Here is an 18150-nt window from a genome sequence, read left to right as displayed (position 1 = left end):
GATGGGAAAAAAGACATATTTGGTGTTTCTTTAATTTTTGATTTTGAAGCTATATTTAGGCAACAGAACAGAGTAGAAATGGGCAAAATCAAAAGTCTTCCTAGCTTTGTAGTTGGACAGAAGATCGATGTCAGGCTTCTGATGAGAATTCTTAGCACTTCTTATACTTTTTATGTATAAGGGACTTTTGCAATTGTCAGTTATTATGAATTTGCATCTTTGTCATGGGGAGAGGATGCAAAATTCTTTCCAAGATCTCAAATGAGACAAAGATCGTCACTGTTTGGGACAAGGGGTTTATTTTGAGCTGCAGTCTATCTAATCCCTGGAAGCATAGCATGTAAGATGTACATAATGTTATTTCCTCTCTTTGTGTTTGAAAACACTTGTTCCCAGTACAGCTGCATGCTGCTATGGAAATAGTTTTTGGTTCTCTTCCCAAGCGCAAAAACAGCATGCTAACCAAGAGGTCAGCCATAATGTTTCATTGGATTTGTAACAGTGATTAAGAACTGCCTGCTTTGACCTGGCTGCCCTGAACATGCCTGATGGTACTTTCTAGTTTAAAAATATCTGCAGTATTACTGCAGTTGAGTTGCAGCTCTTTGCAGGAGGGGTCAAAGAGTCTGATGCTACAGTTAAAAACCTATTTCGTGCACTCACTCTCTTAGAAAAGGCCATAAACTAATTTACTTGCATGTGACTTTCAGAAAATAGTGTGAATTCCATGTGAAGTATGATAAATTTTCCAGTGAGGTCTTTCAATTTCCCTAAATCTTAAAATTATATTCAGAAAAGCATCCACTTTCCCTTCCCTCTTCTCAACACCCAGCCATGGACTTTATTACTCTTATTCCATCTTAAATAAAACAAAGCATCCTTCTGATCACTGGTGCATGTATGCAGTACGTTTCATCGTTGCTTGGTAACCAGCAACATCTGAGTAAAAGACCTAATAGAAGCGTTAAGTACATATGAGACCAGATTAAACTGTAGGACTTCGATCTTGAAGATAATGCCTAGCTTCTGCTTCCTTAGCAGTGCATATTGGTTCTTTCCATATGTGCCATGTCATGCTTGGCACAAACCCCTAAATTCTGGTGCAATATTAGCTTATCTTCTCTGTGAATTATTCTTCATCCTGATTCCTACGTGCACACACAGTTGTAGGCTCATAATTGAAAGTCGTTATTAAAATGTAGCATGTCCAACTTATCAGGGACTATTTTTTTTTGTGGTGTTCACTATGGTCCTCAAGCAGCATGGCTCTATGCCTTGGCAGTTGCAGCACTGACCAGATAGTTTGGCCTCATAAACTTCTTCAAGGGAAAGGGCTGATTGTAGTTAACTTCGGATCTTCAAATCTGGCTTGCCATTTTGTTTGTGTGTTTGCTTTACTAGTAGTTCAGAAGGCTCCTGACTTGCAAATCTCCTCCATCCAGTTATGAGATGGGTTCCAGTTCTAGCTCAGTATCTAGCTTCATGGGAGGGTACAGAGATTGTGCCCTGGAAACCAATCATTTCTCTCTTGTGGAGAAGGTTGGAGAGCACTGGCAGCTGTTGGCATTTCTGGATAGAGCAGGGAGATGAAACAAATGGGCAGGCAGGTATCTGGCCACAATAATGCAGACTTCTGGAGCAAGTTGTAAAAATCCCCCCCAGCTATGAAATTTGGGCTGCTGAAGGAGATGAATGGAGCAAATCATTCCTTACGGAGGGATTGTATGCAGGCTCTCTGAAGACCTGGGACTGTGATACTGTTTTACATTTGTCTCACTTTTTTTAAGGTTGTTTTTTTAAGGGTTGAGAAATTATGTGCGATTCTGGAGCACAAGTCTGTGGGGAAAAGGACATGTCTCTGGTAAATGTAGTGGCTACAGAATATGGAGAGCAACATATCTATATGAACCTTAAAAATCTTGTCTTCCTGGGAGGCTTATATTAATCTAATGATACCTTTGCCATAGAAAAATAGGCATTTGTTTCACTTACCCATGTCAAATCTCCCATTCTAAGATTTTTTTTTTTTATGGCTTGCTCTTTATTGCAGTTTACATGTGGTTCACTTTGACGTTTTGAAATGATTTTTAGGTCAGATAATGATACAGCTAGTGAGTGGTGTTTCCCTTAAGCTTTTCATAAATGCATTTGTCAGTGAAATCTTTACAAGACCTACCAGAGCTATAATATAATTTAATAAGCGAATAAATGAGAGACATGTTTAAAAAGTACTGGCTGCTATTAAAAACTGGAAGCAGCATTTGGGATGAACTGTGTAATTTGTTTCTTTTTATATGCTAATATCTTCTGAAAGATGAAATATTCTAGTGTTCTCTCCATATTGGATTTTAACACTGTTTTCCCTTGCTGCCTTCCTGGTTTTAGGGTTGGTCGACGGCCAGTTCTCCTCTTCTCTGTCATATTCATTCTGATATTTGGACTGACTGTGGCACTCTCAGTGAATGTGACAATGTTCAGCACACTCAGGTTTTTTGAGGGGTTTTGCCTGGCTGGAATAATCCTCTCCTTGTACGCACTGCGTGAGTATTCCCTTCATAAATCATCCCAAGTGTATTTTGCTTTAAATATGTAGCCTGCTCTATGTTCTCTTTCCTGCAGCATCCCTTTCAAGAGGTTTATAAAAAAAAAAAAAAAAAAGATTCTTTAAGATCTTGTTTAGTCTATGGTTTTGTGCTGAAATAAGGATATTATTATTATTTATTTCTTGAGTTGTTGGAGAACAGCCTGTGCCACAGATTTGTTTGAGTTTGTGTATCTCCACACACAAGGATTAAATAATGCTTAGTCTTTATTTTTTAAACCTGGGAGTTGCCTATTCTGTTATAGCTGCTTTCAGGACAGTTCAAAATGTTTGAATTCTTTAAAATGTTCTCAAAAACCTTGTATCTGAGTCAGTATGTTTGCTGGCACTGATATGTCTTTGATATTTGTAGCAACATTTATTCTTCTTTGGGAACTTAAAGGCAAATAAAAATACAAATGAAATAGAGCAAAAATTTGAAAGGGGAAATCTCATGCTTTTCCTTTTTTTTTTTTTTTTAAGCTAGATGAAAATCATGTGAGAAAGTAATGCACTCTCATTGTAATATCTGGAGAGTGCTCCCAGGTCATCTGGCAAACTTGCTAGCCAGGTTTTTTGAAAGCTGCTCTTTAAGGAGGTCAGATTTTCAGAAAGTATGTGCTCAGCACTTTTCAACATGTCAAGTCCCTTTTTGTCATTTGGAGTTGGATACATGTTATACAGATGCACATAAAAGTAGTGACTTCTAAAAAGCATTGTACGTTTATTTTCTAGATTAGAAAGTTCAGTTGTTTAAGGGAAGCTTTAAATGATGTTTTCCAGTTAAATATCTTTCTTCAACTTGGTGTAGTTAGGATACAAAAAATAGCATGACAGAGAAAATCCCTAAGTTTGGTATTTTCAAAAAATTTTCTTTGCAGCAGCAATTTTGGAATAAAAGGAAAGAGATTCACATTTTTTAGGAGCCAGACAAAGCTATTTCTGTTGTCAGCTGTGCCCACTGATGGGATGCAGTTCATACAACACAGCATAACCATGTGCATAATTAACAGCTAGTGAGCAGAAAAGTAACACCCTTTTTATTTTTATTTCCTGCACTGGAAAAAGGTATATCCTGGACCTGTTCAGACATACAAAATATTTTATTGGCCTTCCGTATTAAAGCCAATGATGTTTAGGCCAGCTGGATTTTGCAGCATCTCCAATTTGACCATTATTAAGTTGCTTCCTAGTGTTGGATTGCCCTATGTTTTGTGTTTTAGGTTTCAGGGGAGTGACAAATGTGACTTATATGATTTTGTTCAGTGTTTCTGTACTCCATAATCATCTATATAGTATCCAGCATAGAGTTTTCTTTTTCTTTTGTCTTTGGTCATATAATTCAAACTGTAACAATGCATCAGAAAATACAAATCAAGTTCCATTTCGAGGGCAGTATATAAACCTGAATTACTAAGATGTGTTAGTAATATTCATAGCTTAAATGTGTCATGCTATTTTATGTTGTAGAATGGAAAGCAAAAGCCCCAACCCTTTCACCAGGTGGTTCTGATCCAGCACCCAGGGCCGGTGCGGCAGGCATGGTCTGGCCACGTGAAGAAGGGCGGGGGGCAGTCCAGCCTGAGGTTGGCGGCAGTTGGGCCCCACAGAGAAGAGACTTAACTTGGCCAGCAGTGTGAACGGGGCGTGACTTAGCCCTGGGGGTGGGCCTTGGCCCAGCCCCAACCTGGCCCTGAGGGTGCGATCTGGCCCCAACTTGGCTCCATGGGTTGAAGGAGGCATGGCCTGGCTCTGACCAGGTGCGCAGGGCTTGGAGTTTGGGATTTGGGCCGGCTTGGGGTATGTTAATGGCCACTGCTCCCCCACTGCCAAATTTCCTGACCCATGGGGAGCCCTGCAGACAGATGCAGTGGCTCCACAGGCTGTATTTGGCCCACAGGCTGGAGGCTGATCACCTTGCATTAGAGTAAATTTCAGCTGCTGATTGTGATCCTTAAAATTGCCCATGAAGGAAAAATGTCCTTTGCTAAGGAAGAACAGGTACAGTTTTGTCCTCGGTTCACAATTGATTCTTGCACAAATCATTCTGCATTGTTACTCAAGGGTAGGAAGAACACGCTGACTAATTAGCTTCATTACTTTGCTCACCTTGGTGGCTTTTGTACAGATGAGCCCCAACCAGCATGTCATGTCTGAACATCCTCAAGCCTGTGTCTACACCTGTCTTAAACCCACATTGTTAGCCAGTGGGTGTTCATTGGAACTAATGTCCAGTTATCTGTTCTGCTGTAGTACATGATAATGAGACTTCATCCACCTAGTGGTATGTAGTGTGACAAATGTCTGCCATCTCAACTTTACAGACAGTGGAGACTATTTGGATGAAATATTTTTTTTGGAAAATGCTGATTCATTGGAATTAACAGGGGTTTTGTTTTGTTTTTTATTGGAGCATAACAGTGTTGATGAAATCTTCATTGGGAAATGGTTTCTTGGGTCCAGGGTAAAATATCTGATCAAAACCAGCGAGCTCATTGTCCTGAAATAGACCTTAGTTTCCACTTGTTTTTTTATGCGGTATATCTGTTCACATCTGTATTGTGCCTAATTAGGAACAAGGACTTAAACCTCTTCATTCCAGCATTGTGCCCCAACCACTGGGATTTAAAGTCAGATTTGTTTTTTCCCTCTGGCCTCATGAACAATTAATTATCATGCAGAGATAAAAAGTTTGAATGGGAGATAATGGTACAGGCCCTTCCAATTGTTACGAGTAGCCTGGTGGCTGTTGCACTTACCTGAGATGTGGGAGAATGAGAGAGAGAGAGAGGACTTGAGCCTGAGTCTGTCATGGCCACTGACCAGAAAGTTGCTAATTGCTGCTGGGCTCCTGTACAGATGGGTGGGTGGGTAAAGTTTGGGCATAGACGCCTGCATTCACCCCCACTGCAAGAAAAACAACAAATGGTCAACATTGTTATCCATATTATCCTTCTTCCAGTGACCTCATTTCCTTTTAACTGGATCTCTACTGCCCCAGATTTCCCAAATGGCTCCCTGAGCACAACAATGGGAAATGGAAAGTTTGATCTACATAGTAACTGTGACTAGGTGAGCTGGGTCCCAGTTCCTAGTATTGCTGTGGAGAAATAAACTATACAGGGTTGAACAGTGTGCAGGAGTAATTGGCCTGCCATAAGGATCTTGTTTACGATGTGTTGAGCTTACTAGTTATCATTGGATTTATTGCTTGCCTAAGGGAAATTGTAAATAACCATCTCAGATGCTTTGGGAATGGGAATAGTACCAAAGTGTTTTAAAACACAGGGCTACTAAGTCGGGTTTTTTTTATCTTATGAGGCATTTGGAGTGGTGGAAGAATAGCTAATGACTCTTTCTTCCCCAATCCTCCTAATATGTGTAATGATTGGAAATACATCTTTGAAAGGACAGGAGTTAGACTGATTTACCTGTGTTCTGCTGCTTGTTACACTGTTTTTCTTTTTTGAATACATGTTGTGAAAGGCCCTGGGATGCCTGTAGCTAATGAATGCTGTAGCCTGATTAGAGCTGGTTGGGCATTTGCAGATGAAACCTGTTAATTTGTTGGAAACTATTTATTTAGTAAAGCTGATAATTTTTGTAGACTGTGTTCTTGGAACTCTTGTCATAAGGGAAGTTTCTCAGGTCTAGGATGGGACTTCTAGTCAAAACAACAGACAGCTGCATACTTGCCTGGGGTGTGAAAGACCCAGATTCAAGAACCTGGTCTGACTTTGGTGGGGAAGGGACTTGAACTCAGGTCTCTTATGCAAGTCCCCTGGTCCCTGGACTTCTGTGTATTGGGGAGGAAGGGGACAGGGTGTTGTGGGAAGGGATGGTGTGTGTATGTTGTTGTTTTCAAGCAAACTCTGTAAGTATCCATGTTATCCTGATGAGGAAGGAAAACTTTGGCAAACTCAGGCAGACTAATTATGGGAAGGAAATGGTCTGGCTGAAGTTGCTGCATGTGGTGCTGTATGTATATGTTACACAGAAAAACAAACACGTTCCCTGTCAGGAAACACACCCTAGGAGGGGGAAACAGATGCTGATGCACCACTTTCAGCAACTGCAGGGTACGTCATGCTGGAGACATAAGTTGTGATGTGCTGGCTGGAGCCCCTCCTGGGTTTGCTAAACAGGTTTCTCCAGGATTGTAGCAGCCCTTGTCGAGGGAAGTGGGGGATGCCGAGATCAAAACTCCTCCACTGGAGAGGGAGAAAATGAAGCAGGAGATGGGCAGAGAGTGTTGGGGTGCAGTTTGCCCAGGGTTCTTATGGTGTTTGGGGCAAGGCAGGGAAAACTAATTTAAGTCCTTTTCTGTTCATAGAATCATAGAGAAGTAGGGCTGGAAGGGACCTCTAGAGGTCATTTAGTCATCAGCCCCCCTGCCTGAGGAAGGATCATTCCTATCCAAACCATCCCAAGCAAATCCCTGTGTAACTTATTACTAAAACTATACAGGCAATGCTGCCACACAACCACAAAGCATAGCTCCCTAACCTGGCACTGGTAAAGCCAGGAGACAATGATGGTCAGTGTCCTGCTGCTGCAAGGATTGTTAAAATATGCTTGAAAATTTCAAGATGGCCATGCACCCCACTACAGACGAAGGCAACCCCACCCACAGGCTATACCAGTCTGACCATGGGGTAAAATTTCTTCCTGACCCCAAATGTGGTGATCGGTCTGACCCTGAGTAGAGGGGCAAGACCCAATAGGCAGGAACCTCTGGGTTTTAGTCCCAGGAGGAGCACTGGCCTTTCACCAGTTCTGGCTGCAGCCAACACCCAGTGCTTCTGAAGGCAGAAAAAAGTGAAGCTCAAAACTGTATGCAGTAACTCTAGATGAGGTCTTACCAGTGCCAAATAGAGAGCCACTGTGACCTCTAATATGTTGCACCTAATGCCCCTATTCATGTAGTCCAAAACTGCATTTGCCTTTTGGGTGGCTGCGCCATGTTCCAGACTCATGCCGAGCCTGTGATCCACCGAGACTTCTAGTTCCTTCTCTGTAGTGCTGTCATCCAGCCAGCTGTCACCCATCTTGTATTTGTGTTTTTAATGATTCCTCTTGTGGTGTACCACCTTGCATTTGTCAGCATTTATCCTGGAGGCTCCAGCCCAACTTTCCAATCTGTCAAGAGCATTCTGAATTACACTCCTGCTCTCCAGGGTGTTTGCAATCCTTCCCATTTTGTGTTGTCTGAAAATTTGTTCAAGACGCTCTCTATTCCAGCATTCAAACAGTACTGGGCCCAGGAGAAACTTCTGTGGGATTCCACTTGAAACCTCCTGCCATGCCAACATGGATCCATTTATAATTATCTTTTACTTGCAGGTATTGAGCCAGTTGTCTCTCCACCTTATAGTAGTTTTATCTAGCCTACATTTCTCTAATTTGTTTATGAGAAGGTCATGTGAGACTTAGTCAGAAGCCTTGCTGAAATCCAGATGCACTATATCCATATCATTTCCTTCATCCACCAAACTAGCTACCTTATCAGAGAAGGAGATCAAGTAATTGGCATGATTTGTTGTTATTATGTAGTATCCCTTCTGTGAAGATTAAATTGTTCTTTGTTTTAAGTGCGTTGTTCTGGGTTTTGGTACTCAACTCTGGTCTCTGTTCTTAAAGGGGAGAAGGACAGGTCACAAAACCCACTTGGGCCTGTAGAGTAAGCCTGGTTGAGGCACTTAAGCACTATAATCCAACACCAGTTAAAGAATGGAACAGTTGAGATTCCACCTTAGAAAGTAAAGTCCCTTTACCTTTCTAAGGCCTGATGTTCAAAGGATGCAGTCTGAGAAGATCAGAGGAAGGGGGACCAAGGACCAGCTAGCCTAGAACTTGGTTGGTATGTCTATCTTGTGCAGCAGGAGCTCTCGTGAGCTCCAGAACTGGGAGTAGTATAGCTGAGTTGGCATGGGGCTGCCATGCTAATACTGCTACCCTGTTTCTGGTCCTGGAGCTAATGCACACAGTGGGTTAACGTAGGGTATCTATGTGTGGTGATGCCTTGCCCTGCATAGGTTTCCTTTTGTCACGCATGCATACATCACTCTTCAGTCTGTATCTGTAAACTTTCAGCAGCCACAGGTGAATCTGCTCACTTGCTTCCTCTCTCTGTGTCCCTTTCCCCTCCCTGCCCAAAGTACAGGCATACCTCGGAGATATTGCGGGTTTGGTTCCAGACCACCGCAATAAAGCGAATATCGCAATAAAGCGAGTCACACTAATTTTTTGGTTTCCCAGTGCATATAAAAGTTATGTTTACATTATACTGTAGTCTAAGTGTGGAATAGCATTATGTCTAAAAAAACAATGTACATACCTTAATTAAAAAATGCTAACCGATGGAAAAATGGCGCCAATAGACTTGCTTGACGCAGGGTTGCCACAAACCTTCAATTTGTAAAAAAAATGCAATATCTGCGAAGCGCAATAAAGCGAAGCACAATAAAATGAGGTATGCTTGTATTATTATGAATTGGTCTGCTTGTCAGCCTCTCCAGATTTAGTTGTATGGAACAGAGTATGCTCAGCAAATGTGAAAGCAACTGAGTAGGTGATGGAGCAGAGGACGTTGATTACTTTTTGCCTCTGACACCAATTCCTACCTTTAGATCATTTAGTCTTATAAAGACATTGCTGTGACTTCATGGGGTTAAGCTTAGTGTGTGGGCCCCATCTCTTCTTGTAACTTCAGTGCCTTGGTAGATGAGGAAAATGTGATGAAAGCTCAGATGCAGAAATTGACTTTGCTGGGGGTGTTTCATTAAGATTCCAAGTAGATTCAGGGTCAGATGCGTTGGAGTCATTTGCAGGGTGAAGACCCATCACACTCCCTGTGTGACTGTCTTATTGTTAAAATGTCAGGGCACATCACATGCCATATTCATTAAGAGGTGACTGGCCTCCCACGCAAAAGATATGGAAAGGGAAAATATATTTCTGCCAAGTAAAGCTGGTGGTGTCTCGGTAGTGGTGGTGAACACCATTTGTCCTTGTCTCTCATCACAGCATTTTATGCTCTTACAAGGAAAGTAATACTGTTTGCAGTTCCTCCCTTATAGAGTCCTGAAGTGAAGAGCAGAGTTGGAAAGCTGCCTAATGGGGCATAGGGCAAAGCAAATGGAACAGGAAACTAAAAATGATATGCCAAGAGACCACTTAAAATGGAGTTCTGCTTCCTGCCCCCTCTGTAGCCACCTAGGCTTTCCTGATTTTTTTTTTTGTGACTTTGCTATAGTAGGAAGTATCATAGAAAATTAGGGCTGGAAGGGACCTCAGTAGGTCATCTTGTCCAACCCCCTGCTCAAAGCAGGACCATTCCCAACTAGATCATTGCAGCCAGGGCTTTGTCAAGCTGGGCCATAAAAAAAAAAAAAAACTTCCAAGGATGGAGATTCCGCCACTTCTCTAGGTCAGCATTTCTCAACTTGTGGGTCGCGACCCAGAAGTGGGTCTCAAGAAAATATGGAAGGGTTGTAAACAAACTTTAAAAATGGATTCTTCTTTAAAGGAGAAAAACATGGGAAACCGTGGCTTTTCCCTTGCAGGCTGGCAGAGTTCCAGCCTGTGAGGGGCTGCTTGCCCCCCTTTCACCCCACACACTGGGAGGCCTGGGGGCAGTGGGTTGGGAGTGAGGGGCACTGGGTTGGGACTAGCCATCCATGTTTACAAATGGGTCCTTGTACAAAAAGGTTGAGAATCACTGCTCTAGGTAATCTGTTTTGGTGTTCCACTACCCTCCTAGTGAGAGTTTTTCCTAATATTCAACTTTAACTTCCCTTGCTGCAACTTGAGACCATTGCTCCTTGTTCTGTCATCTGTCACCACTGAGAGCAGTGGTGCATCCTCTTTGGAACCCCTGTTCAGATAGATAAAGGCTGGTATCAAATCCCCCTTTAGTCTTCTCTTCTGCAAACTAAATAAACCCAGTTTATAGAATCATATAAAGTTAGGGTTGGAAGGGACTTCAGGAGGTCATCTAGTCCAACCACCTGCTCAAAAGAGGACCAGCCCCAACTAGATCATCCCAGCCAAAGCTTTGTCTAGCCAGGTTTTGAAAACCCCCAAGGAAGGAGCTTCCACCACCTCTCTGGGTAACCTGTTCCAGTGTTTTACTATCCTCCTAATGAGAAAATTCTTCCTAATAGCTAGCCTAAACTTCTCCTGCTGCAACTTGAGACCATTGCTCCTTGTTCTGTCAAACTTTTTTTTTTTTTTTTTTAGATTATTATGATGAATACTTGCACTCCACTTGATACTGGCTGCCAGCTAGACATTGAGCCATTGATTGCTATCCATTGAGCCCAAAAATCCAGCCAGCTTTCTACCCACTTTACAGTCCACTCACCCAACCCATATTCCCTCAGCTTGCTTGCAAAGAATGCTGTTAGAGACAGTATTAAAAGCCTTGCTGAAGTCAAGGTATATTATGTACACTACTTGACTGGCTCTGTGGATGCAGGGAATGTCATCATAGAAGGCAATCAGGTTGGTCAGGCATGACTTGCCCTTGGTGAATCTATGCTGACTCTTCCTAATCACTTTCTTCTCCAAGTGCTTAGAAATGGATTCTTTGAGGACCTGCTCCATGATATTTTCCAGGGACTGAAGTGAAGCAGACTGGTCCGTAGTTCCCTGGATCCTCCTTCTTCCCGTTCTTAAAGTTGGGCACTATATGTGTCCTTTTCCAAACATCCAGGACCTCCCCTGATCCCCATGAGTTCTCAAAGATAATGGCCGGCAGCTCTGCTATCACGTCAACCAACTCCCTGAGCATCCTCAGATGTATTGTATCTGCCCCCATGGATATATACACATCCAGCTTTTCTAAATCATCTCTAATCTGTTCTTTCACCACTGAGGGTTGCTCACCTTCTCCTGAAACTGTGCTGCCTAGAGCAGTAGTCTGGGAGCTGACCTTGCCTGTGAAGACCAAGGTAAAAAAAGGCATTGAGTACTATGACCAAGTAGAAGGGTAATATTCACTGAGGTGTCTAAACTGTGGGGGGAAGAGAGAGAATTATTTGCTGGTAGGTGCTGCTGATAGCTTTAACAAGCATCCTGTTAAAATGCTACATGCCTGACTGTACCTGGGCCCAGACAATGTAAGCAATGGCACAGATTTGCACACAATCATAGAGCGCTCAGTAATTTTATGGGTGACGGAGCTCCAGATTACTCTGCAAAATTAGAAAGTATAGACTTGAATGAACTGGAAAATAGGGTCTGAAAATAGTTTTGTTGTGAGGGAGACTGTCTTCTCATGTCAGTGCAGCAGGACGGATGCCCCTGTGCTTGGGTGCCCAATGGAAGGAAGCAAGCCCTTTCAGTTTCAAGGGAGATGCCTGCTATTTGTATGATAGTTCCATCTCAAGTTTCAAAGACAACATGCACCAGCTAGTAAGAACTGCGGTGACATCTTTATTTAATAGGCTTTGTGGTCAGGTCATCTTAACATTTTGTTTCCGAACATGTACAGAAGGTGGTTTTAAACTGAAAGAAGTGTAGTGGGGCTCCTTTTGATTTCCTCAGTGGTTTTTTGCCTATAGTCTTAGAAAAGCCCCAGGCTAAAGTTTTGGCAAAGAAAATGAGGAAGATCTGCATAGAGTTATCCAGCCACTATAGACACTGGGCTATAAAGATGAGATTCATAAAATAACTTTGTTCTCTTTTAGGCATCAAGATAAGCTGCAGGATTTTTCAGAAGGACTCAGCACACTAATTGTTGCATTTTCATGAAAGTGTGGTATCAAGTGTTTAAAAATCTCCAGTCACAGCTGTCAGTTGTGGCACCCAAAGAAAAAAAATACTTGCTGCAGTCCAAATTTGAAACAAAAAACAAATTCAGAGGAGGAATGCAGTCCAGTTTCTCTCTGTAAATCACTTTGAGAGAGTAAAAGTGTGTTAGAGGGGGGCTAAACATGACTTCTGAAAGTTTTTGTGTCCCTTTTTAACGCTACTTTAAATTGGTAGAGTGGCATAAAGTGCCATTAGTGTATGTGAGAACCAGGCCCTGGGTCTGAAATTGACAAAAAGAAAATAATTTAGCGACTCTTATACACACTTCTTTGCATTTTCTTTTTCTTTTTACTGTGACAGTGGCTAAGGAGATTTGTTTTGATCTGTAGACTTGAAATCTCCACAGCTATTGTGCTTGTGATGCTGCTGCTGTATCCCTCATATATTGGTTTTATTGAGTTGCTTTTAACTAATAATAGTTGATTTTACATATGTTAGGCAAACTAACCCCTCTGTACCTGTACCTGGCTTACGTTTTAGAAAAAAATGAGAACAGTTTTCTGTCTATTTGGCCACTACTCCTGTTCTAAGCTCTGGTTTTGTTTGAAAGTTATTTCCCTTCTGCATTGCTGCTTTGATTATTTTATATCAGGGCTGTCCGCTTTCCAGACAGCTGGGGGCCACATGTCATTCAGGCCGCAGTCCCAGGGGCTGCTTGAGGCATGGGCTGCAGATGAAGGACCTCTTGCTGTGCAGGAGGTCTCTTCCCTTCCACCCACTGCCCCCCTAGCTGTCTACCACCACTGGGCTCTCGCCTGCAGTGAGGCAGCCTAGTACATCTACCCACCGTGCCCATAATGCAGCAGTTTGATTTCCTATCCCCTCTCTTGGCCATGCAGGCAACCCAGCTCCCCCCTACCCTCCCACCTGCATGGGCAGTCCTTTCCATCACCCCCTGCAGCACAGGCAGTCTGGTGCTCTCCTGCCACATGCTTGATAGCCCAGATCTCCTCTTGGCCACACACCCACCTGCAGTGAAGGGAGCCTGGCTCTTGCCTTGCAAGCAGCCCAACTCCCTTCCCTGCTGTGTGTGCAGCAGAGGCACCCAGCCCCCTCCCATTGCATTGCCCTACCCTGCCCTCAGGACTCGGGGCAGGAAGTAGAAGCTGGTGGAGGGCTGGAGAGCCCAAAGAACACAGCTGCTGCAACAAGAGCAATGGCAGGAGCTGAGGCAGGGGCAGTGTACCAGGAGCTCCCAGGCTGCCTACTAACACTTCAGGGGCCGTGTGCTGCCAGTGAGCCACCAGTTGAACACCACTGTCCTTTATATAAAAGATTGCTGCATACCCATGTGCTGTGCTCGTTTTAAAGCAAAGTACAAACTCATGTCAGAAGAGGAGAGTTCATGAAACACTGAGAAATTACAAGTTTGAGATGAGATTTAGAATGAGGGGGATGAGAAAAGTGAAGGAAGCAGTTAACAGTGCTATTGTTATTGATATTAGTGGCATAATAACTATGTCTATAACGATAACCTAACTGACTGCCTCAGGGACCAGAACATGAATATCGGTGGCTGAAGATAGTAATCATTGAGCTATCCAGACTACATGATTTCAAAGCAGAATAATAACAGTGCTGTGGGTAGAGAGCTGCTTTTGTCCTTCTTTTTTCTCTCTCTGTTTTTTAAGGAAGTATTACATTTAAAAGGAATTTGTGTCATTTCCATACTGAGCATCTTATCAGTCCTCAGACCTAGGAGAGAGTGGCTGAGCAAAGAACTTCACTGTAGCAAGGAACACTAGATCATCTCTGTGGTACATCTAAGGAGGTTTCCCTGTAATTTATTTAATAGTTTTATAGATGCAAGGGGACTCCTGAAGGGTCACAGTGCTCTTGGCAGCAAAAGGGCTGCCAGCCTTTTAGCATGTTTATGCAACTCCTTCCTGAAATTTTATTGACATTCCCAAATTGATGTATGCAGTCTCTAATTTTGCAGAGAGAGTCCTAACAGGATGTCTGCTGCTATTCATTGTAATCTCTGTGTTAGCCTCTTGACTCACAGGTCAAACTTTCCATGTTACCCAAACCTCTAGGAAATGAATAGCTTTCTAATCTCTACTGCAATAGACTGTGATGTTCAGTTATTCTAACATTCTTTCAGGAAGTCCATAAAGACTCTTTTCTGTCATACTGAGCAAAATAGGTGATGCCATGCTAAATTATTGCAATTTAAAGAGGGCACTTACTAAATCTTCATGGTCACAAAGACTTCTGCCCCCCTCCATTAGTTACCATTTAGCATCATACATCCAGGTTCTAAGAGATTATACTCTGTTGTCAGATATATAGTAGCAGGTAACCATTGATCTGTCCGGATCCTGGTATATGCGTGAGAGGTCACTAAAACCTTTGATGCGCGTGCCTAGGCAAGAGTATGGAGGAGTGGAGGCTGACCAGACCTTCCATCCCCACCTTTAGACCATTGAGACAGAATCCAAAGACCAGACTGAGTCCGGACATTAAGTGCCTGTAGTCAATGGCTGTAGTTACACACATCCAGTAAAGGCGTATAACAGAAATGTGCAGGCTTTTTTGGTCTGGTCTCAGGATCTTTTACGTCGGTGTGCTGTGTTACTGTCTCTTTCCAAAGCCTTTTTTTTTTTATCAGTTCTTTTCTGGTAGAGCTCTTGGCTTTTCCACTCTCAGCTGCTCTGCACACAACAGAGCAATCAGTGTCTTGACATTGGTGCTGGTAGAAAAAGAATATAGACTGTGAAATGAGGCAGTCAGAGTTCTGTGGCAATCCACTGTCCTTCTTGTGGCTAGTTGTACAGATTCAGGTGCGTCTCCCAGCAAGAAGTATGCATTTAAATAGTGATTTTTATTCTGTGCATCTTTTTTTGTTGCATGAATGGGGGCAAAGAATAGCTTTTAAAAATCATTGTATTGTTGTGCTGCTGTTCCCTCTTTTCTCTGCATCACAGTTTGGCAGGAATGTGTAAACCAAACTTAAGTGGAAACAAAATAGAACAATCAGAAAGATGTAGCTAAAAAGAATTCTGTTTCTTTATTTACTTGAGTCTTAAAAGCAAGTTCTTACAATGATTTCTCCACGTATTTTTGGGGATAAATTAGCTGTTAACAGTGATAGCCACATTTTCATTTCTTTAAAAAATGGTGTTCTCTTACAAATATCACCCTGAATAAATTCCATATCTTTCTTTCCTTCTGTGCATGGAATTTTTAGCAAGTGTTCAGCACTGTGATTTCTGCAAATGATCATTATTCAGTCATTAAATATAAAAGCATGAATTCACTTTGCTTTAATTCATGTTTCATATGAAGTATTGAATGTTCCAGTGCAGGGGTGTCAGACAGTTCAGTCTGCCAGGCTAATCACGAGCCTCCAGAAAGTGGGGGTTGGGAAGGGGTGGCCTGCTGGAGGATGTGGGGCTGTTTGGCTCTGCCAGCCAGAGCTGTTGGTGGCAAGCTTGGCTTACTGCCACAACCACCCCTGAACCTTCATTGTGCCCCTAGAACCTCTTTATTGTTGGACCCTTGTCCCCAGACCGACTGCCACCTTTGGACCCCCACCCCATGACCCCTTGCCACCTCTGGATGCAGGTGTTGCAGTGGATGTGGTTTTTCTGGACTTCAGCAAGGCCTTTGACACTGTCTCCCACCCCATTCTCATCAAAAAACGAGGCGACTGTGGCATTGGTGCCTACACAGTCAGATGGATTGTAAATTGGCTGAAGGGTCGTACTCAGAGGATAGTCGTGGATGGGTCTTTTTCGACCTGGAGGGAAGTGGGCAGTGGAGTCCCCCAGGGCTCGGTCCTTGGGCCCGCACTGTTCAATTTCTTTATTAGTGACTTGGACGACGGGGTAAAAAGCAACCTGCTTAAATTTGCTGCTGATACCAAGATTTGGGGTGAGGTGGGCACGCTAGTAGGGAAGGACAGATTACAGCAGGACCTGGACAGGTTACAGGGGTGGGCTAACGAAAATAGGTTGGGTTTCAGTACTGACAAGTGCAGTGTTGCACTTGGGCAGTGGGAACCAGCAGCACACTTACAAACTGGGAAACTCCCTTCTTGAGAGCATGGTGGCAGAAAGAGATCTTGGAGTCATTATTGACTCCAAGATGAACATGGGCCGACAATGCAAGGTCACAGTTGGCAGGGCTAACCAGACCTTGTTGTGCATCCACAGATGCATCTCAAGCAGGGTCAGGGAGGTGATCCTCCCCCTCTATGTGGCACTGGTCAGGCCGCAGCTGGAGTACTGTGTCCAGTTCTGGGCGCCGCACTTCAGGAGGGATGTGGACAACATGGAGAGCGTCCAGGGGAGGGCCACTCGCATGATCCGGGGGCAGCAGGGCAGACCCTACGAGGAGAGGCTACGGGACCTGAACCTGTGCAGCCTCCACAAGAGAAGGCTGAGGGGGGACCTGGTGGCTGTCTATAAACTCACCATGGCAGGGTTTGGGAGACACCCTGTTCCCCCTAGCATCCCCCAGGGTAACAAGGAATAATGGCCACAAATTGTTAGAGTAGGTTTAGACTTGACATCTGAAGAAACTACTTCACAGTCAGGGCAGCTAGGATCTGAAACCAACTTCCAAGGGAAGTGGTGCTGGCTCCTACCCTGGGGGTCTTGTAAGAGGAGGCTTGATGTCTACCTGGCTGGGGTCATTTGAGCCCAGGTTTCTCTCCTGCCCAGGGCAGGGGGTCAGACTTGATGATCTACAAGGTTCCTTCCTTCGCTATTTCAATGAATCTGGACCCACTGCTATGGTTACTGCCACCACAGTGGCCACAAGTGCTAGCTTTCATGCCCCAGGCTAGATCCTACACAGGAAGGACCCCACATTCTGGATTTAGTCAGGTGAGTTTGATACCTTTGTTCTATTACATAGCCACTACATAGTGCTCCCACAGGGCAGTTCATTTTTTTTTTTTAAATGAGAGCAGCCGCTGTAGTTATACATGTAAGACAGATGCATCAGATGATTTATAACAAGTTCTAACATTGATGTTGCATAGTTCTTACTCTGAGCAAATGTTGGGCGTGTCCTTTAATTGATAAGCACTACAGAAATGTAACAAAAGGCAAGACATTTGGATGCTGCTATGCAATACTTTCTTTTTTTTTTTAAACTCAAGTGCTCACGTTCCCTAAATTCTGGTTATGGGGTGGTTTGTGAGAAAAGAGGGCAACCCATTTGCACAAGTCTTAAAGAACAGTATGAGAATCTCTGCAGACAGCTTTTAAAGATAGTTGCTGTTTTCTATGGTAAGTCTCTGTTTTTGCTTCATGTACCTGGTTAGGACAGTGCAAAATTAGTTCACTAAAGATGAAATTTTGATTGGCTGATGATAAAATGGGTAATATCAAACTGGAGATTATGGTAGAAAACCATTGTGGCTGGTAATTTGGTTGGAACTGTTATCACCCGTTTTCAGTTGCATGTGTTGGGACATACACAGGGGGGTTTTCTGGTGGGTAGATCAGGGGTGGATTACCCACAGCATGCATGCCACAAGCAGCACATGCCACTATTTGGTTTGGCATGGGGCAGATGTAACGGGGATCAAGTGAAATAGCACAAATAAGGCAGGAGGGAGAGCAGAGCAATATATCAGGCTGGGGGATGAGATTGGGTGGTACTTGGGGAGGGAGTGGGGCTTACATTGTTGCATGGTAGGCAAAAAGGTTAGTCACCTCACTGGGTTAGACCCTGGATGCATCCTCCAATCCTGAAACCTCCTGCTGGTATGGTTGCTGGTAACTGCTTTACCTTGGGTG

At 43.4% G+C, this 18150-nt stretch overlaps 1 protein-coding gene across 1 annotated transcript in view; it reads left to right on the top strand.

Annotated features, from left to right (window-relative positions):
• Positions 1 to 18150, top strand: part of SLC22A23 (solute carrier family 22 member 23) — a gene marked incomplete at its 5' end in the record, with an annotated part of 227611 nt that overhangs the window by 49859 nt on the left and 159602 nt on the right. The window contains one exon of the mRNA XM_019518594.1: positions 2386 to 2540. Coding sequence (XP_019374139.1) covers positions 2386 to 2540 — 155 coding nt within the window. The remainder of the gene's footprint in view (positions 1 to 2385; positions 2541 to 18150) is intronic.

The sequence above is a fragment of the Gavialis gangeticus genome, unplaced genomic scaffold, assembly GCF_001723915.1.
Source record: "Gavialis gangeticus isolate Ggan-Ray unplaced genomic scaffold, GavGan_comp1, whole genome shotgun sequence".
Lineage (NCBI taxonomy): Eukaryota > Metazoa > Chordata > Crocodylia > Gavialidae > Gavialis > Gavialis gangeticus.
Note: the sequence above shows the minus strand (reverse complement) of the source record. Positions and strands in the feature narration are given on the sequence as shown.